This window comes from Meles meles, chromosome 6 (genome assembly GCF_922984935.1).
Source record: "Meles meles chromosome 6, mMelMel3.1 paternal haplotype, whole genome shotgun sequence".
NCBI classification, from domain to species: Eukaryota; Metazoa; Chordata; class Mammalia; order Carnivora; family Mustelidae; genus Meles; species Meles meles.
Genome location: NC_060071.1, coordinates 88,360,318 through 88,382,506, shown reverse-complemented (window position 1 = coordinate 88,382,506; position 22,189 = coordinate 88,360,318). Strand labels below are relative to the sequence as shown.

The window sequence follows — 22,189 nt, the reverse complement described above, 5'->3', positions numbered from 1 at the left end:
TTCTGCAACAAATGCATATACTATGTTCATAATAGACATTTATAATAGATCCACTCGTTAATCTTTTAACATTCTACGTAAATACTTCTGTATAAAGTTTCTCATAACTTCTACATAAATGCTATTGGAAAATGAAATATCCTTCTTTTCCTAAGCTTGAAATAGAGGTTATGGATTTACAGAGCTTATGAAGTTCAAACTGAATTCTTTGATATTAACACTTTACTCTTTTTCCTCCTCTTTCCCTGGTAGCCGGAGAAAACACTTATTTTCTCGTGATAAATTAAAGCTTTTTCTGAAGCAACACTGTGAACCACAAGATGGAGTCATTAAAATTAAGGTAATCAGAACAGTGAAATTATTTATTGGAAGGAAGAAAAAAGAGAAATGGGTTGTGTTATAAAGTTGAAACATTGCAGAAATGTTATTTCAAAGTGGTTGAAAATAGTGCTCTTTTTATCTGGAGCCAGTTTTTAGTAATTTTCTCTCTATTTATTAAATACTATTTTTGCAATTGCTAGAATTGCTAGATGGCTCAGGTACTGCACTTTTTTTCCCCTTGTAAAAAAGATCAACCAAGACAGCTAAGAATAATAGATGGAAAACTTGGAAAAAGAAAATGTTATAGGGGAAGGGAACAACTATGTATTTCTAAGTGGGATCCTGTCTCACAAAAATAAATTCAAAGAACAATGCTAAAATAAATCCTACTAGATAGGAAAACAGTTCACATAATAAAGAGAACATCAGAGACCAATACTAAGTAGATGGATTATTTTATTCATTATCATTAAGAGGGGGAAAATCAAGTTTAGAAGCCTCACATTGTAAAGTAAATAAAAAGTTAAATGGTAAAACTGGGACTAGTTTTTTTAACTGAGATATATTTAACTCATATTGGAAGAAATACTGAGTAAGAAATACTAAGTAAAAAAGCAGTAAAATGGGTAGAGAGATGTATGCATGTGTCAAAAATCAGCTACTATATGCTTGTGCTCTCAATCTCTCTCCTTCTGACGGATAAAAAAACAAAATCTTTAAAAAATAATAAATGAATGAAAATTAAAGCGACAGTACACAGTTTTCTCTTACAGTATAACGAAAGTTATTAGTGGTTAGTCTAGTGTACTTGCTCACAAACCCCAAAACAACAAAGTTTAATACCCAATGTGAGCATAGTCCACTGTTAGGAGTGCTCAAGAACACAGATGTATTTGTTTATTGTGTTATGTGTGTATGAATAAGGAACATTGGCAATTGATGTATGAAAGCCTATTTTGGCCTTTTTAAAGCATATATATTTGAGAAGAAACCACCATATGTTTTATATTCATATTTTTAAAGGGCAATTCTATATATTCAGGAGTTATTTATGTGGGATAGTCAACAACCATCTTAATAGACTTTGATACAAAATCTTAATAGATTCTTGATTTATTATGATGCCTAGAACTGATTGAGTTTTAAATGTTAAAAGTTATGTTCTACCATGATTATAATTATTACACAGAAAATTTAATTCCCAGTTGAAGTGTTAAAAAAATTAAATTTTTTTAAAGATTTTATTTATTTATTTGACAGAGATCTCAAGTAGGCAGAGAGGCAGGCAGAGAGAGAGGAGAAAGCAGGCCCCCTCCCGAGCAGAGAGCCTGATGTGGGGCTCGATTCCAGGACCCTGGGATCATGACCTGAGCCGAAGGCAGAGGATTTAACCCACTGAGCCACCCAGGCGCCCCCAAAATTAAATTTTTTAAAAGATTTTATTTATTTATTTGACACAGAGAAAGAGAGAGAGAGGGCACAAGTAGGCAGAGGGAGAGGGAGAAACAGGCTCCCCACTGAGCAGGGAGCCTGATGAGAGAGGGAGAGAGAGAGAACAAGCAGGGGAGTGGCAGGCAGAGGGAAAGGGAGATGCAGGCTCCCCCCGGAGCAGGGATTCCCCCCCACCATGAGGGACTCGACTCCAGGACCGTGGGATCGTGACCTGAGCCAAAGGCAGATGCTTAACTGACTGAGCCACCCAGGTGCCCCTAAATATTTATTATCATTATTTTCTTTTACATTTTCTGAAAGATACTTCTATGAAGGGCGTGTTCGATTTTTTTGGAGAGAAAGAATGATAATCTTGGCTATTAGACCAAAAATAAAAAGTTTAGAGTTGGACATGGATGAAAGGTGAACAAGTTTTGAAACTTTTGGATTTAGCAGTTATCCTAAAACTGCACAACTTCTGGTTAAAAAAAAGAAAAGAAAAAGGTTGACTTCTCTGAACTTAAAGCTGAATTGAAACTTAAGAATTTATCAGCATTTCTCCTTTTTGCCAGATCAACTTTAAAATTTGATACATAAAGTCTTTAAGTTAAAAAGTCTTTATCACCTCCAATTGGAGGGAAAATCTAAATGTTCAGCACTTAGGAAATGGTTGAGAAAAATTAATTGGGCTAATACAGTGGACTTGTAATGTTAAATATATGGATTATTTATTTACAAAGAAAATTCCATACAAAATAAGTCAAAATCAATGCAATCCAAAAGAGATTATTATATAAACATAATTTTGAAATAGTTTTAGAATTTAGGAAACGTTTGCAGGATTCTTGCATATTTTATGGGGGGAAAACCCTTTGAATTGTAGTTTTCTTTCTGGTAAAGCTGATTAATGACAGATTAAGTAAACCAGCTAAAGTGTGTATTACTGGATAAAGAATTTTTGCGTGCATGCACACACACACACACTGAAATACTACTCGACCATCAAAAAGAATGAAATCTTGCCATTTGCAACAATGTGGATGAAACTAAAGGGTATTTATGCTAAGTGAAGTCAGTCAGTCAGAGAAAGACAAATACATGATTTCACTCACATGTGGAATTTAAGAAACAAAACAGGTGAACCTAGGGGAAGGGAAGGAAAAGTAAAATAAGATGAAAACAGGGAGGCAAATCATAAGAGACTCTTAACTCTTGGAAACAAACAGGGTTGCTGGAGGAGAGGGGAGGGAGAGTTGGTTGGGGTAATTGGGTGATGGAATGATGGAGGGCATTTGAGGTAATGAGTACTGGGTGTTATCTGCAACTAATAGATCAGTAAATTCTACCCCTGAAACTAAAAAAACACCAAACAAAAAACAGGGGCATCTGGGTGAATCCGTTAGTTAGACGGCTACCTTTGGCTCAGGTCACAATCCCACGGTCCTGGAGTTGAGTCCCTCATGGTGGGGGGGAATCCCTGCTCCAGGGGGGAGCCTGCATCTCCCTCTCCCTCTGCCTGCCACTCCCCTGCTTGTTCTCTCTCTCTCCCTCTCTCTCTCTCTCTCTCATAAATAAATAAAATCTTTTTTAAAAAATTAAAAATTAAAAAAACATATGGGAGAGAAAATTTTTAAAAGTTTATTACTGTATATTAACACATGAAAATCTGATGTTTTTGGGCTAGTCTTTAATAGCAGTCATATGACATTTTAGACATTTTCAATCTATATATGGTTTCCTAATGGTGTTATTACTGTACCCTGTGTCTTTTTTTTTTAATGAAGGCATCATCTCTTGCAACATATAAAATAGCAGAACAAGATTTTTCTTATTTCTTCCCTGATGATCCACCCACATTTATCTTTAGTCCTACTAGCAGAAGAAGAGGGAGACCTCCCAAGCGAGTATCTATTAGTCAGGTGAGTAGAGAATAGATGAAAACTACATTGTAGCTCTTAATAAAACTGTTCAAAATCAAGAATGGTGTTTGGCTCCCCTTGGCTCCCCTCCTGCACGTAGCCATAGTAAGGGGCACATTCCTTTGTATACAATGTGTGTACTCTATGTTGATAACTACTTAGCAAAGAGACTTGCAGTAGTTTCAAGTGTGAATTAGGCATAACTTTAATGCCACAGGGATTTTATACCAAAGTGGAAGCAAGCATATAAGCAGTTACTGAAATGTAAAGCAGGAGAAATACAGAGATAAATTATGGAACTGAAACATAAAGAGCATTTAAAAGATAAAAGATAATAAAAATATCCTACTACGCAGGTTACAGGCCATTATTCTCCCAAGAAGTACAGTAAAAAAATCTTCTGACTTTATTTGACATTGGCCATAGAATGCTTTTGACATACGCCTCTTTCACATTTGATGTTTACACCATTTTGTTTATAAGGTACCATGGAAAAATTTTTTTTTTCTAATGGATATTTTTAAGGCTCTTCTTGTAAATCACTGGTTGTTTTTCCTGGGAGGTTTTTGTACTAATTTGTAGAGCTATAGAACTAACTCATATTCTCTCTGCTACTGAATAAAGTTATTAAAAGTTCAGTTATGCTTAGAATAAAATCTTACTGTAGTATAAAGTATACTTGATGAGAGTTTAAAATTTTTATTACTGTAAGAACAAGGCCAGACCATCGATTTGTAAAAGTTTTGGTGGTCTACAACTTTAGTTTCTTGGTTTGTTTTTTTAGGAGGACAGCGTTGCTAATAAACAGACTATTGCAGGTTATAGGAACAAAGCTACTAAAGAAAGAGACAAACTTTTGAAACAAGAAGAAATGAAGTCACTGGGTGAGTTTAACATTCTCTCCAAAAACTGTTTGTATAGGAAAGAATATTTCTCTATGCTTGGTGAGGGGTGTTTCTGAAATGGTATATTCCTTTTATTTGTTTTTGTTGTTTTTTTTTTAAGCATAAATAGTTTTCTCCCCTCAAGTATCTGTAGATTTTTATGATAAATGAGACCTGTGTTCATCTCTTAAAACAGTATCTCAAGGTATAGCATATCCCCTATAAAACCAACCTAATGCTAAATTACGCACATGTTGGAGTTTCTATGGCTTACAGACTCTTTGGGGCCATTTGCTTGATTCACACAGCTTTATAAAACATTGCATTCCAGATTTGACTATACAAATGAATCATTTGGGAATCTTATGAAGATTCTAAATTAGTAGGTATGGGTGGGAGAAGAGATTCTGCATTTCTAACAAGGTGATATTTTGCTGCTGATCTTAGGACCACACTTGGAGTAGTAGCAGGGCTTTGAAAGGCAGGTACAGGTTTGTCCCAGTGCAGTAGTTTGTCTTAAACCCAGCCAACTTGCCTTCCCATTTTAATCACCTGCTGTCTCCCTCCAGCAATTTACAACCCCCGTGAGCCTCTACAGATCACATTTAACCATAAATTATTTTAGGGATTATTTTGTTACTTTAAAAAATGTTTTCTGTCTGTGAACACTTCTAACTTTGACCTTATCCACAGCTTTTGAAAAGGCTAAATTAAAAAGAGAAAAAGCAGATGCCCTAGAAGCAAAGAAAAAAGAAAAGGAAGATAAAGAGAAAAAGAGGGAAGAATTAAAGAAAATTGTTGAAGAGGAGAGACTGAAGAAAAAAGAGGAAAAAGAGAGACTTAAAATAGAAAGAGAAAAGGTATTCAACTATATTAGCTATGCTCTTTATATAATAAGTAGTGGGTTTTACATACTTAAATTCATGGTTAATTTTCAAATGCTTTTACACTTTGATTCGTATTTCTAGTTGTGCATAGACTGCTGAAAAACAGTTATTGCTTTATCTCCCTTTTGCTTTGGAAAATTTAATAATTTAAGGTTCAGCATGTGTGTGTGTGTGTGTGTGTGTACACATACCTGTCTTTATACCCCAAAGCCTCTTAAGTACAATTCTGAAGTTGATTTTCTTCATTATTTAGACTTCTAAATTTAGGGAAGATGATACGCATAAAACTTGTAAAATATATAATTGGAAAAATACAATAAAATCTACAAATAACAAGAATTATTAGTGTTCTTATTCTCCTTGAAGGAAAAAGTATCTGTAAAAATTGGGTTTTTCAGCAAATCTTTTATTACAGTCTTTAGTGGTAGATATTTCTTAGAGAATTCTGTAGCTGGTTTCCTCCAGAGTCAGGAAGTGTCCCTGGTTTTCCCGGATATTCGCAAGCAGCCCTAGCTGATCCTGTTACACCCTGTGTTCATTTAAATTGCCTGTAGTTTCTTGAACTATTTCAAATAGGCCATTGGGCTGGGACTGGAGTTCTCTAATACGTATACACTCCAGAAAATGTAGAGGACAAGAAAACCACTTGTAACCTAAATGTGTTAACATTTAGAGATAGCATTTTTTTAAAGATTTTATTTATTTATTTGAAAAGGAGAGAGATACAGCACTAACGGGAGGAGCAGGGAGAGAGAGAGAATCTCAGGCAGACTCCCCGCTGAGTGTGGAACCCAACACAGGCCTTGTTCCCAGAACCCTGAGATCATGACCTGAGCCAAAACCGAGTCAGATGATTAACTAAATGCACCACCCAGGTGCCCTTAAAGATAGCATTTTTTTCTTTTAGCACTTCAGTTTATATTTAATCTTAATTCTGGGCCTTAAAAAAAGAAATGCAGGATTTATAATTTTGTAATTTTTTTGTTTTAACATTACTAATAATGTTAAATAATTAATAATGATTAAATATTCCTTCATGTTATTTTTTTCTTCTTTTTTTTAACTTTATTTTTTCAGTGTTCCAAGATTCATTGTTTATGCATCACACCCAGTGCTCCATGCAATCCCTTCATGTTATTAAGTAAACTAAGTAAGGTGGGATTTTTAGTGACTGTGTAATAGTTAATCAAATAGATACAAGTAAAGTGCTTTATAATTTTTTGCTCATAAATGATGATACCCTGTTCAAATTTATGAATAAAAGTTTTTAATGTTTTTAGATGATGTCCCTGGGTAAATTTGTAGGAAGTAGAATAATAGGTCAAAGGCTAGGAACATTTTTTAAAATGTACATAGGTATGTGTTTGCTAAATGTGCTTATTTTCACTTTTAACAGTGAATGAGAATACCCATCTTATTACACCTACAAGAATTATTTGGGGCAGGGAAGGGAAGACTTACTATAGCAGAATTAGTTCTGTAACTATCTTTTTATGTTGAAAATTTGATAAGTGCCCATCTGTTACTCCAGTGGTCCTAAATTTCAAAGGAAGAGAGTAATATTAACATATGTTAAACATTTATTAGAAAGTAATTATAAATTGTAATCAATTTAAAATATTTCCTTTACACTCTGCTTTATTGGAGACTTTTTAGGGTCATTATTTATCTTCCAGTGTCAAATACAAGAACCAAGAAATAAGTTTATCTATCAAAAGACCAAGAGAGCAAGAGAAGTGGCCTGGATTGAAAGAAAAAGAAATCTACCAACTGTGTTCTGATACTGCTTTTACTTCCTGGTCCCTCTGTCCCTAGGCTGCTAGACTTAAATGAATCTTGAAAATAACAATTATACTACAAATATAGGGGGAGGTTTTATTTTAGGTACTCTAATAATTTGTTACATTACTTTGTCAGGATTTAATTGATTTGAAATGCGAGAGCCCCTGTAGGCAGGGTCAGATTGAATTAGTATTTATCCACGGGCTACTATGTATGAGACCTTTTCCATCTGTGTAGCAGTTGTGTTAGACAGGCATTGTATCAGTAGTTCTAAATCAGTAGTTCTAAAACTTGAGCATGCATCAAAATCACTGGAAGGACTTACTAAAACATCAACTCCTGGGTCTCAAACCGAGTTCCTTGTTCAGTAGATCCGGGTTAGGGCCCAAATATTTGTAATTCTTAAAAGTTCCCAGGTGATGCTGATGCTGCCTTACAAAATTCTTATTAAAAAATTTATTAATCTTTTGTTTTAGGAAAGAGAAAAACTACGGGAAGAAAAGAGAAAATATATGGAATACTTAAAACAGTGGAGTAAACCTAGAGAAGATATGGAATGTGATGATCTTAAGGTATAAGTATGTTATGTGATGTTTCATACTTATGCTCTACGTGCCTTATGTGGCTTTGCTAATTAAATTTTTCTTTCTTTTTAACAGCAGAATCATATTGAATGGAGAGGAAATAGTCAATTAAGCAGATGCTATAGTTAGAGTTCCAAAGCAGCACTGTTAAGAGTTTTATAACAGACTTCAAAAACGATTCTCATTCTGCAGACATAATTTGTCATTTCTGTGGTTGTTAATAATCCAGTATTATAATGCATCTCAGTTTGTAAGGAACCAATTCCAAGTTCAGTAGATGGTGGATTAATTCTATTCCATATCCTAAGATCCTGCATTGAGGATAATATTGATGTAGCTAATAATGCCTTGATCTCAGAATCTAGGTTAAAAGTCCCTCTTGGGGCGCCTGGGTGGCTCAGTGGGTTAAAGCCTCTGCCTTCAGCTCAGGTCATGATCCCAGAGTCCTGGGATTGAGCCCCGCATCAGGCTCTCTGCTCAGCAGGGAGCCTGCTTCCTCCCTTCTCTCTCTCTGCCTGTCTCTCTGCCTACTTGTGATCTGTCTGTCAAATAAATAAATAAAATCGTTAAAAAAAAAAAAAGTTCCTCTTAACTGGAAAATGTAGTCAGGAAGTATACATCAGCTCAAAGTTGTTCTTAGCTTGATTTTTAAAAAGTCAGTAGTGACTGTAATTACTAAAGCTGGAATAAGGCCAAGACATCTATAATTTTTAAAGTTCCAAAGGTGATTGTGATAAACATCCAGGGTTACGAACCACTAGTCTATCTGAAATCTTATTCAGTGAAGAGTATGTATCTACCTTTTACAGTTTTCTCCGCTTCACTCAAATAGTTATATAAATTGTTTAATCTTTCAGGAACTTCCAGAACCAACTCCAGTGAAGACTAGACTACCTCCTGAAATCTTTGGTGATGCTCTGATGGTTCTGGAGTTTCTTAATGCTTTTGGGGAACTTTTTGATCTTCAAGATGAGTTTCCTGAGGGAGTAACCCTAGGCAAGTGCTATTGCTGTGTTAATACTTCGCCCTAATATTAGTGGTTTAAAATAAAAAATTAATATCTCTCAGAGTTCTGTAGAGTCACTGGACCTCTCTGTCCACCCGTTTCTTGGAGTCTCTCATGTGGTAATAGGAAGTGGGCTGGGTCTGGAGTCATCTGAAGGCTTACCTGACTGCATGTTCAAGATGGCTTCCTCACACATATGCCTGGTGCCTCAGTGCTCGTCCATGTGGCATCCCACTCCATCAGGGTAGCCTTTACTTGTAATATGGCAGCTAAGGGCTCCAAGAAGGAAGAGGACAGAAACTGCCAGCCTTCTTTAAGGCTAAGGTTGGAACCGGCAAGCCTTATTTCTGTCATATTCCATTGGTCAGGCCTGCTGGGATTTAAGGGAGTGAAGGAATAGATTCCTCTTCTTGACATTGTCATGGTTTGCATAAATGCAGGGAAGGAAAGAATTGACATCAGCTGTATTTAGAGACAAGTTACTGCCTACCACTGTCATTCTGTATTGACTCTGTACTTGTACTTTGTACAAACATTATAAGAACTACATTAATTGAGAGGGGCTTTGGGTCTCATTTTGGATTTTTAATTGTTAAATAGCAAAATAATTTTCTTAAAATCAAAATAAAGACCCTCAAAGACAGAATTATGATGCTACTGTTATTTTAATAAAAGTGTATTCTTTAGGAGGGCTTTCACTTCACATTCCCTCAGTTTCTGTATGAACTGGGTGAGGCATGAATCATTGTGCCTTGCAGATCAAGAAGGTCTAAACAATGCTGGTTTAGGTAAGATAAATTAGATAACATTTATGACTTGGATACAATATTAAGATTATCCCTGATACTAATGATTACCTCTCCTCTGCACTACTTTGTTAACAGTAATGTCTCACATAGCTCTTGAGAACAGTGGGGCAACAATAACAAATCTTTGAGTTGTTATTCAAATTAGAATAAAATGATAGTTTTTAATATGTGCCTTAATTTATACCTGAAATTTAAACTTAAAATGAAATATGGTATTGATCTGCTGAGGCTAATTTGACTTTCCTGAATGTAGTGATTTTGGCTTATGATTTTGTTGTATTTTATTGTAATCATTATAAATTGTTTTTTGATTTGGCCTTGGATAATATTCTACTTTGATAAATGGACACTTAAAATAATTACATAGGCTGTTGTTTGATTAAAATGTTTATTATTCCAATGGAGTTGTTTTTTCAGTACATGAACAAAACTTTAAATTCATTTTAAACATTTTATTCACAGAAGTGTTAGAGGAAGCTCTTGTAGGAAATGACAGTGAAGGCCCACTATGTGAATTGCTTTTTTTCTTCCTGACTGCCATCTTCCAGGCGATAGCTGAAGAAGAAGAGGAAGTAGCCAAAGAGCAAATAACGGATGCTGACACCAAAGGTCAGAATTCAGTATTATTGCTGATTGATAGTAGCTTTGTAGCTTTGGAACTGATATTTGAAGGTTATCTTAAAATTAACCTCGCTTTTACAGTTATAAAATATAGCTGTTCAAGTCTCCCAGTTCTGGAATCATGTATGAACAATACATTATCAGTTGTTTTATAAAAACTTTGTTTTAATGCATCCTGTTTCTGATGACCTTAAAATATCTACCCTCCCCCACAATTTATCTTCCTTTTTATTCCTGTAGATTTCACCTGTGATTTAGGAGCATTACAGATGCCACTGACCAGTATCTAGTTCCAAGAGATTCTGCTAAATGGCAGTGATTTTTTTTTTTTTGCCCCCACCTAAGGAAGTACTTTAATTATTATTACCAATACTTAAATTGAAAATACTCTGCTGATTTCGTTTCAGATGTGATAGTTTATAGATCAGAGTTAAGTAAAATTTAATTTTTTTATTTTACCAACCATTCAAACTAGAAATTTTGCTGTTTAAATTCTATGCACTTAAATATCTAAAGTCAGTGTGTGGTACATATTAACATAGGAATAATTCTTGGAGAAACCCTTTTTATTTTTAAAACAGAGTATGTTCTCTATTTTGTTTAGGGCTTACCTTAATCAGAGGAATTGTTAAACATGTGTTAAAAGAGATTGATTTGGCTTCCTGAATTATACTCTCCATGAACCTTGTCACATGAGAGATAAATGGAAGAAGCCTTATTAGAAGCCTTATTAAACAATACTTCAGTGTATTGCATAAAAATTCACAATAAGAAATAACTTTTGGGAGACATTTTGTTAGCAGTCTCAGTACAAAAAGATGGGACATTCTTGCATTCAGATAGTATTGTTGACCTCAGATAATGTGAGCTTATTTTTTTATGCGTGCTCCCTAAAGCAACAGGATAATAATAACTACGCATCTAATGTTGGTTTTCTTTTTATTTTACAGCCTGAGTTCAAACTAAATATATTCTTTAGCTCGAGTGCTAAGCACCGTAGTAGGTCCCTTATCAAGGTCATTTTAACAGTGTTGTCCCGTTTGTCATCTCAGATGACTTAGTCCATAAAATGAGACTCTACTAAAGGGAAGATAGAAGGGAAAACAATTTATAAAAGTCTAAAGATTTTCTAAGATAACAAGTACCAGCACTAAAGATGAATTATCTAAGACAGAAAATGTGGCAAATAGCGATTAGATTGTCTTAATGACCAATAACATCACAGGGTTGTGGACCAAATTCTGACCTTAATGTAAGACATAAATCTGTATTTAATTCAGGATTTGAAGCGGATGAATTTTGTAGTTTTGTACAGATGACAAAAAGTGGAGTGACAAGGAAATTATGTTGGAAAAATCAGCTAGTCTAAAGAAAATATATGCAACTATTGGTGTTTGTATTGCCATTGTATTTTCCTTTCATGATTGGTTTGATCTGTAATGTTTATAGCTCTAATCCTATAGAGGACTAATCTATACAAGCTAATGCAAGGTCTACCTCTAAATGAGTATTGGTCATTAAATAAAGGTTTTAATGCTCCTTTGAAGATATTTATTTAAGTATTAGGGGGAAAAATGCTTTGGAATTTTTCCAATCTTCTCCACTTCCCTGTCCTATCGACTACATTTTACATAGTTATTTCAGTTATAGTAAGGACCTAGGCTATTCTCCCAGGTTATTTTACCTATCTCCATTACAAAAAAGCTTCCCTACAGTTCTTTCTGAAAGAAAGTGACATAAGACACTATATATACATTATTTCATTTAATGGTCATACCATCCTTATGGTATAGATAGGTATAATACATCAGTAGGTTGTTAATAATTATTTTCTGTCATTACTTACAAAAAAAACTTAGAGTTAAGGAGTTTAATTTACTTGCCCAAAGACACATGGCTGATAAAAAAGTGATAGGATACAGATTCAGGCAGCCTACTCGGGAGCCTCATACTGGCTATGCTATATTGCCTCATAATATGGCAAAGATTTTGAAAATTTGGATATTTGTTTCCCTAGCATTGCCTATAAAATTATCCATCTTCAGAAAATCTAAATTCTTTGGCCTTTGATCTCCCTTTTTTTATATCAAATCTTGGAAATTTTGACCAACAATTTTTTAAATCTTACATTAAAAATTTCAGTTCCTCGGGGCGCCTGGGTGGCTCAGTGGGTTAAGCTTCTGCCTTCAGCTCAGGTCATGATCCCAGGGTCCTGGGATCCAGCCCCGCATTGGGCTCTCTGCTCAGCGGGGAGCCTGCTTCCTCCTCTCTCTCTGCCTACTTGTGATTTCTCTCTGTCAAATAAATAAATAAATAATCTTAAAAAAAAAAATTTCAGTTCCTCTCTTTAGTCTTACATCATGAAAAAAGCCCTTCAAAGTATAGAGGAGTATCCTTATACAGCATGGTTTCACGTATTTGCTAAAATATCATTGGTTAGTGTTAGAATTGTAGATTCTAGGTTTCTGTGATGATAAATGTAACTTTCAGATAATCATAACATACAGGTGACCCTTGAAGAATATAGGGGTTAGAAATGCCAACCCTCCCTACCCCAGCCCAAAATCCAAGTATAAATTTTGACTCCCCCAAAATAATTGTTAGCAGCCTACTGTTGACTGGCAGCCTTACTGATAATATAAACAGTTGAATAGCACATATTTTGTATGTTATATGTATTATAGGCTGTATTCTTACAATAAAGTAAGTTAGAGAAAAGATGTTATAGAGAAAATACGTTTACAGTACTATATTGTAAAAAAAAGAAGAGAGAGAGAGAAAGAACCTACTTATAGGGACACCTGTGTGGTTCAGTCAGTTAAGCCTCCAACTCTTGGTTTCAGCTCAGGTCATGATCTCAGGATCATGAGATCAATCCCCCCATCGGGCTCTGTGCTGAGCATGGAGTCTGCTTGAGATTGTCTTTCTCCCTCTCCCTTTGCCCCTTCCCCTGCTTGCTCTCTAAATCTCTCTCTCTTTCTCTTAAATAAATAAATACCTAAAAAGTCTTTTTTAAAAGATCTACTTATATGTGGTCCCACATGGTTCAAACACATGTTGTACAAGGGCAACTGTATTCTCTTGGTATGATGTACCCAAGTGACTGTCTCCAAGCAAATCCTAGAGTAATAATACACTTTCTTGAGAAGTGCTATTTGGTAGATAATTGAGCTAAATAATACATATTTTGAGGCACCTGGGTGGCTCAGCCATTAAGCATCTGACTTGGGCTCAGGTCATGATCCCAGGATCCTGGGATCAAGCTCCACATTAGACTCCCCGCTCAGTGAGGAGCCTGCTTCTCCCTTTGCCTCTGCCTGATGCTACTCCTGCTCATGCTCTCTTTCCCTCCTTTCTCCTTCTCTGACAAATAAATAAAATCTTTTTTAAAAAAAACACATATTTTAACATGCTAGTTTACAATTAAACAACTAAAAGTAAACTGTCATTTTGGTGGTTGTCCATTTCCTAAGTCTTTTATAACTTTGTCCTAGGAAGTTAAAAGTTACTACAGATAAAATAGGTTGAATGTGGTGATTGCTGCAAAGGAAGAGGGCCAGTCCACTTTTACAGTTCTGTAACTAAGACTTGCTAATTTTAGAGTGCCTGTTAATTTTCTTCGGCTTTCCATGTAAAATGAAAATTGAGGAAGTTTTAGCTCTCGTATTTCCCTGGTAAGAAGGAAGAGAATGTCTGTCATTTGGACCGGATTCATGGCCTGGGAGGAAAACTTCTGCATATATGCCATGTTCAGTCAGATAACTTCTCCTGTGTAGTAGTAATGTTTATGCTTTAATTGCCATGAAATTGTCAATGATTGTAATCAGACATGATCCCAGAGCTGCCTTTTTCCTTTTAGTAAAGGACAGTAGTTCTGTTCTCTGAGGTTCATTTTGTCAGCTTGTGAACTTTCGGAAGGGAAACATAGTAGGAGGCTAAGGAACCACAGATGGAGTTTTGCCCGGCGATTTTCCAGCTCTAATCCATGGAGTACTGTGAGTTGTACAGGGATTCCTGGGGGCCCCTGCAGGATAGTTGGAAAGATGCCTGGGCAGGGTTATCATCTCCATATCCCACTGAACAAGGGAACTTTTATCTCTTTTGTATTGGATTCCCAAGGCGTAGTTGGAAAAATTTAAAAACTGCTGATCGAGACTCACTCCTTTAAGAAGAATGAAGCCAATTAAGTGATTTGTCTAAAGGCTGCACATCTAGGAACTAGGGGACTGGCAGTGCTGAGCCTAGAATATGTATTATCTGACTCAGTCTGAAGTTATGCCCACCATTCTGTGATATGACAACAGGTTTTCTCGTAAGCTTAAAGTTTTTTCATGGTCGACGCTTTAATTTTTTTATCATCTATGTATTATAATTAGCAAAATTGCATATGCTAATGCGTTATACAATTTGTGTCAGTAGATTTACTCTGTAGTCTTGTTTGTAAGCCAGGCATTACTTTCAGAGTTAAAGCAGTTTACTAGAAAATGCAGGGAACTCTTGTTGTGTCTTAGATTGGAGAGTTTTCAAAGTAGAAATAGGAACTTTAAATGAAGAGGATAAATCAGTGGTTAAGAGACAGAAGTTCTACCTTAAAGTTGTTTTAGTTCTTTTTCTGTGCTGGTTTTGTGATTATAATCCATACGTTGTTATGATTTGATCTTAAAAAATTTATATTAAGATTGGGGATCTTCAAAGAGATTCTGATTTTCAAAGTAGACTTTCCTAAAGTTATATTGAGTGAGGAGATTTGTTTTTAAAAGTGCACTGTACCATTTGGGGGGGAATGTATACGTGCATCTTGTTGGAAACTTGGAAATTGTCTTCTATGTTAACTAAGGAAATAAGAGCATGCAGTATGTGTCTCAGGATTTCTAGTTGGAGGTGGACTCTAGGCAGCATGTGAATGATGCTTGTTGTACCTAGCGTTGGTTCTTTTGAGGTTCCGCATGTTAAGTTGTTTGCTGTTTCTTTCATCATTTTAGAAAGGCATTATTCCCAAAGATTCCAGTTCTGATTTTCACTAGAATAAAGTATTTATTTCCTTAAAGATTTAACAGAGGCTTTGGATGAAGATGCAGACCCCACAAAATCTGCACTGTCTGCAGTTGCATCTCTGGCAGCTGCGTGGCCGCAGTTGCACCAGGGTATGTGTGGGTTTTATTTTTTTTGTTGTTTGGCTTTTTATTTTTAATTTTATAAAGGTACATTTTACATTGCTGAGGGTTTATTGCTGATATTCTAAATTACGACTTCGTCTTTTAACAACTATAGGCTGCAGTTTGAAAAGCTTGGATCTTGATAGCTGCACTCTCTCTGAAATCCTCAGACTGCACATCTTAGCTTCAGGTGCTGATGTAACATCAGCAAATGCAAAGTACAGATATCAGAAGCGAGGAGGATTTGATGCTACAGATGACGCCTGTATGGAGCTGCGTTTGAGCAACCCCAGTCTCGTGAAGAAACTGGCAAGCACTTCAGTGTATGATTTGACACCAGGTAAGCTTTGCAAGTTGGAATCGGTATAATCTGCCCACTTCCTCCCCTACTCTGTCGCTTTAGCCCAGGAAAACTAGGTCCTGCTGAGAAATTTTAGATAGCCATTTTAAAAGAGGAGAACCATCCTTAAAAAAAATTGTTGGAAGGGGCGCCTGGGTGGCTCAGTGGGTTAAGCCTCTGCCTTTGGCTCAGGTCGTGATCTCAGGCTCCTGGATCGAGCCCTGCATTGAGCTCCCTACTCAGCAGGAAGCCTGCTTCCCCCTACCCTTCTGCCTGCCTCTCTGCCTAATTGTGCTCTGTCAAATAAATAAATAAAATCTTTAAAAAAAAATTGTTGGAATACAAAGAGTGACCCAGGTGGAGACTACTCTTGGTATTCATATCAGCTGTTTCTGATGTTCTGTTCCTCTTCATGTGGGTTTTCTGTTACTTTAAAAATTTGTGGTTAATCTACTAAATTTGTTTTTATTTTTATTTTTTTAAAGATTTTATTTATCTATTTGACAGACAGAGATCACAAGTAGGCAGAGAGGCAGGCAGAGAGAGAGGAGGAAGCAGGCTCCCCGCAGAGCAGAGAGCCCGATGCGGGGCTCGATCCCAGGACCCTGAGATCATGACCTGAGCCGAAGGCAGAAGCTTAACCCACTGAGCCACCCAGGCGCCCCTAAATCTACTAAATTTAGAAGGATAAGTAAGAATTAGCCAGAACTTTTATTCATCAGTATATCAGCAATATAAGCTATAGCTGCTAAATTCTAACATTTGCTTGAATAGTGTTTGAGGTATGAGAAATGGTGTATAAAATTAAGATGAACTTACTTTTCACTTCCTTTTTTAGATTAAAAATTACAATGCACAAATTTATAGAGTTTAATTTAATATGCTTATTTAAGAGAACATATAATTTATTTATTTATTTTTTTAATATTTTATTCATTTACTTGACAGACAGAGATCACAAGTAGACAGAGAGGCAGGCAGAGAGAGAGGAAGGGAAGCAGGTTCCATGCTGAGCAGAGAGCCCGATGCGGGACTCGATCCCAGGACCCTGAGATCATGACCTGAGCTGAAGGCAGAGGCCTTAACCCACTGAGCCACCCAGGCGCCCCAAGAACATATAATTTATAAAAGTAGAGTGCCTTCATTCCTAACATTCACATAGTTTTATACTTTATAGTAGTGTTGTGTTTTTTTGTTTTGTTTTTTTTTTAAAGATTTTTATTTATTTATTTGACAGAGAGAGAGATCACAAGTAGGCAGAGAGGCGGGCAGAGAGAGAGGAGGAAGCAGGCTCCCCGCGGAGCAGAGAGCCCGATGCGGGGCTCGATCCCAGGACCCTGAGATCATGACCTGAGCCGAAGGCAGCGGCTTAATCCACTGAGCCACCCAGGCGCCCCTATAGTAGTGTTTTTGTGCAGTATTTTCAGAGTAGCAATTTGCCTGTTGCCCTTTTTTAAATTCACATGGTAATAATTTAGTTTTTATTTGAACTTCCTAAATGAGCCTAAAAATTAAAACTTGAAAAAAATTCTTTGTCATTAGAAAGTTTTTCATGTCTGTTTAAGTGGTCTATATGGTAATTATTTGTATTTGAAATACCTCGTATGTCATGTATCTGTAAATTTGGATTCAGAGGTGCTTTTTCTGAAAACATGCCATTGGCATGTTCAGTCCAGAGACTTTTTTCCATTCTTTATTAAGCTTTTTCACACTGAGCCACAAATTAAGATTTCTCAAACAATTCCTTTTTGTCATTGATGATACATAAGTTATTTCCCCATTTTTGACAGGAGAAAAAATGAAGATACTTCATGCTCTCTGTGGGAAACTACTGACCCTAGTTTCTACTAGGGATTTCATTGAAGATTATGTTGATATATTACGACAGGCAAAGCAGGAGTTCCGGGAGTTAAAAGCAGAACAACATCGGAAAGAAAGGGAAGAAGCAGCTGCTAGGTAAAAGATAATTATAGTTAGTTGTGCTAATGAATGCTGTTTATTTCTTTGCATCTAAAATGATATTTCACATTGGGCTGTAATGCGATATTGGCAACAGTGATGTTTGAGGGCTTAACAAGGTTATAAATGAATTACTACACTATAATTTGTGATAAAATTTAGAGCACTTCCGTAATTTTATGATTAAAGCAGTATGCTGAAAGTGTTAAAAGTTTATCTTCCATCAAATAGACTATAATATTTTATGTTAACTTTCAGAATTCGTAAAAGGAAGGAAGAAAAACTGAAGGAACAAGAACAAAAAATGAAAGAGAAACAAGAGAAACTGAAGGAAGATGAGCAGAGAAACTCAGCCGCAGATACATCTGTTGGGTATGGTTTGAATTACAGTGCTCACTGGGCTTTACATAAAGAATAAAAATCAGCACCTTAACCTCTAAAATGATTTTTAAAAGTTCTAAAAACTAGTTTTCTAGTTTTTTTTTTATAGGTACATAATAATTATACCAGTGGACCTATGAAATTTACATATATATACAGTTCTCACGTATACATGTGTTACATTAAAAGATACTTTCAGGGAACCTAGAATTCATTTTCTCATAAAATTAATGTTGTAAATGATAATTGCCCAGAAAGCCTTCAATAGGCTATTTTTACCAGTAGTACATTTCTAGTATTAATAGTGGCAACTCCCCCACTCCACCACCACTACCACCACCATCACAGTTGTACGATGTATTTCCCAAAGTTCCTCTGACTTTATTGAGGAATAGGGATGAAATTGAAGGTTTTAGTAGATGGTACAGAGAGAAGGTGGAAGCACCTTAAGTAATTTAGTGATTTAAGTACTCTTACATTTGAAAATATTTGGGATGAAAATTGGCTACGAACACAATTGGGAATTTTTGCATATTGTAGAGGGCAAACTCTTCAAATTTTGCAAAAATAATTTTTTTATGAAATCTGCAAAGGAAGGTTTTAAAATCTCAGTATTCTGAAATTCGTATATTGACTCTTAGTTAAACTTGACATAAAAATGCCTATTAGTCTTAGAGTCATAGGTCAAAAACTTGTAACAGCTGTATTTTATATGCCCATCAACAGTACTTTAAGAAATGGAATTTGGGAGCGCCTGGGTGGCTCAGTGGATTAAGCCGCTGCCTTTGGCTCAGGTCATGATCTCGGGTCCTGGGATCGAGCCCCGCATCGGGCTCTCTGCTCTGCAGGGAGCCTGCTTCCTCCTCTCTCTCTCTGCCTGCCTCTCTGCCTACTTGTGATCTCTCTGTCTGTCAAATAAATAAATAAAATCTTAAAAAAAAAGAAATGGAATTTGGATACCTTGGGAAAGTTAATCTGATACCTAAAGCACAAGCAATCAAAGAAAGAAAATAGATAATTGGGTTTCTTCAAAATTAAAAACTTTTGTGCTCCAACAAACACTGTCAAGAAAGTAAAAAGACAACACAGTGAATGGGAAAAAATATTTGCAAATCATGTATCTAATAACGGTTTAATATCCAGTAAATATAAAGAACTCCTATAAGTCAACAATAAAAGAACAACGCAATTTTAAAAATGGGTAAAGGATTTTAATAGGCATCTCTCCAAAGAAAATAGATATACAGGAAGCATTGGAAAGACATTCAGCATCACTAGTCATTAGGGAAATGCACATTGAAATCACAATGAGATATTACTTCACATTCTATAGGATGGCTGTAATCCAATTAAGAGACAATAAGAAGTATTGGTGAAAATGTGGAGAAATTGGAACTCTCATGAATTGCGGGTAGAGATGTAAAATGGTGCAGCTGCTTTGGATAAGTTTGGCAGTCTCTCAGACAATTGAACCATTTGCTACCGTATGACCCAGCAATTTCACTCTTAGGTATATACTGAAGAGAATTAAGAGCAAATGTTCACCCAAAAATGTATATACAAAAGTTCACAGCATCATTATTCTTAATAGCCAAAAAAATAATAACCCAAATGTCCAACAGTTGATGAATGGATAAACAAAACGATGTATTTCTTTGGTGCTATACCCATACAGCACAATGTTGTTCAGCAATAAAAAGAAATAGAATTCTCATACATGCTACAGTGTGGATAAACTTTGAAAACATTATCTGAGTAAAAGAAGTTAGTCACCAAAGGCCATGTGTTGTATGATTCCATTTATATAAAAAGTCCAGAATGGGCAAATCCACAGCAAAAAGTAAATGAGTGGTTTCCAAGGTGGTGGGGAAGAGGAAATGGAAAGTGACTACTAATGGCTACTACAGAGGTTTTCTTTTGGGATGATGAAACTGTTCTGGAATTAGATAGGGGTAATGACTGCACAACCTTGTTAATATACTAAAAACCACTGAATTTGTACACTTTAAAATGGTGATTTTAGCTCAATATTCTTTTTGTATTTTATAAATCTTTTCAAGTTCTATTTAAATATAATTGACTTCTAACATTGTACTAATCATTTTGGGTATATAACAATGATTTGGTATATGCATATGTTGTGAAATAATTACTACAATAAGTTTAGTTACTCTTCATTACCTCCTATAGTTATAGATTTTTTTCCTTGTGATCTTTAAATTTTGAAAAAAAAGGAAAATAAGCATATTATAGATTCTACCATTTCTTTTTCTTTTTTTTTTTTTTTTAATCCTCATCTAGCCTCACTCATTTACATTATCTCTCTGGCTCTTAAACACATTAGATTTTGCAAACCTCTGGATAAGGAACATAAATGGTGGAACTTATTTCAAGATTCATACAGTTTTAGTTTTAATTTGGACAGTGTAGTGGATTAGATGAAACATCTGATGTGTTCATTCAGCCTACTCTCCTCTACTATTTGTCTACTTTCTACTCAGCCAACCATCACCTCCCAGCCAAGCTACCTGGGCTGTTACAGTGGCCTCTTGTCTCTCCTCAGCTGCTTTCTCTCCCAGATCATTTTCCACATAGCAACCAAAGTGCTTTCTAATCTTATCATTTCCCTTTTCTAAACTCTTCTACTTTTTTTTCCCATTGCTTTTTAAATAATGCCTTACAAAGCCTTTTGTATGTATGATCTAACCCTGCCTTTTTCTCATCCATATCTTGGATTACTTCTTTTTGTTTTATATTTTTCTCAAAATGATAAGCTCCTTCCTTTTCTCTTCAGCTTTGCCTTTGCACGTTACCTCCTCTCCTAGAAGTGGAGATTTCTTCTTACCTGCCAGCTTACCCCTCCCCAGTCTCTCTAGTCTCACAGTTTAAATGTCACTTCTTCAAGCAAGGTTTTCTTGATCCTTGAAAAGCTTTCATAGCAACTTGAATCTCTCACTTTTAATAGTTATTACATATTTTAATTTTATAATTGTGTTATCTTTTTCTCTCTGAGACTATGAACTCTATGTCATTTTGTCCATTACTTCTAAACATAATGGCTAGCGCTTCATAGGCAGGCAATAAATATCTCATGAATAGAATTATATGTTCATTAATGAAAATAATCTTTGTTTTTTTCCTTAAGGGAGGAAGAAAGGGAAGATTTTGATACTAGCACTGAGAGCAAAGAAATAGAGCAAAAGGAACTTGATCAAGACACAGTCACTGAAGATGAAGATGACCCAGGATCACATAAAAGAGGCAGAAGGGGTAATACAGAAGTTTCTTAGGGGCATGCTTGCCTGTTTTTAATTTATAAGGCACTTTGTAATTCAGCTATCCTGAATATGTGTTAGATTACTTCATTAGTAATTCCAAGGTGTGTTTGCTTTTTAAATGCCCGCCTCATAGCTGTGGTAAGGTTTTTAAATGGTGACCATTTTCTTAAAAAATGGTTTTAGAAGTTACATTCAGTCTTTATTCTCATGTCATTTATACTTGAGGGAGGAGCAACAATACTCATATTGTTTTAATAGGTCAGTTTCTCATAACTTCAATTTTTGGTTAGCAAGTTTTGTTGAGTTTTTGTGTTTACTATTTTATACTAGGCCAAATAGAAATTTTTATTCTATAACATACTCAACATGCATTAGGTGCCATTTAGCTGCTAGAAATACAAAGGTCAGTAATGCTTATAATTGGTACCATATGGCTGAGAATGAAAATTAGCTACCTTAGAATAATTGCATGAATTGCTGGACAAAGGGAATATATTTTTTAAAAGTTGTTGATGCAAATTACTTCTGAAGAAGTAATTTTAACCATCTTCATTTGACAACTATTGAAGATTTTTAACTTTATTCTGTGCCTATAATTTCGTATCTTTTTTCTACATTATTTGCTAAGTAGTTATTATAAGTAGACAAAAAAAATTGTATCATTGAGGCTACATTTTCTGATTATAATGCAATTGATTTAGAAATCCAAGCCAAAAGGCCTCATTTGATTCATTTTAAGACACACTGTTAAATAATAGGTCAAAGTAGAAACCATAAATGGAAACTAGAAAATATTTAATACTGATCTATACTGAAAAAAACTAATCAGTA

At 35.4% G+C, this 22,189-nt stretch overlaps 1 protein-coding gene across 2 annotated transcripts in view; it reads left to right on the top strand.

The window, feature by feature from the left end:
• BAZ1A (bromodomain adjacent to zinc finger domain 1A) overlaps window positions 1-22,189 on the top strand; it is a 97,625-nt gene that overhangs the window by 51,152 nt on the left and 24,284 nt on the right. Inside the window, exons 6-17 of one of the 2 annotated variants that reach the window (XM_046008212.1) lie at window positions 253-340; window positions 3,537-3,671; window positions 4,456-4,555; window positions 5,249-5,415; window positions 7,701-7,796; window positions 8,666-8,804; window positions 10,086-10,232; window positions 15,293-15,388; window positions 15,516-15,740; window positions 17,531-17,696; window positions 17,958-18,071; window positions 21,226-21,350. In XM_046008212.1, the coding sequence (XP_045864168.1) occupies window positions 253-340; window positions 3,537-3,671; window positions 4,456-4,555; window positions 5,249-5,415; window positions 7,701-7,796; window positions 8,666-8,804; window positions 10,086-10,232; window positions 15,293-15,388; window positions 15,516-15,740; window positions 17,531-17,696; window positions 17,958-18,071; window positions 21,226-21,350 (1,598 nt within the window). The remainder of the gene's footprint in view (window positions 1-252; window positions 341-3,536; window positions 3,672-4,455; window positions 4,556-5,248; window positions 5,416-7,700; window positions 7,797-8,665; window positions 8,805-10,085; window positions 10,233-15,292; window positions 15,389-15,515; window positions 15,741-17,530; window positions 17,697-17,957; window positions 18,072-21,225; window positions 21,351-22,189) is intronic. The other variant, XM_046008211.1, reaches the window with a different exon arrangement.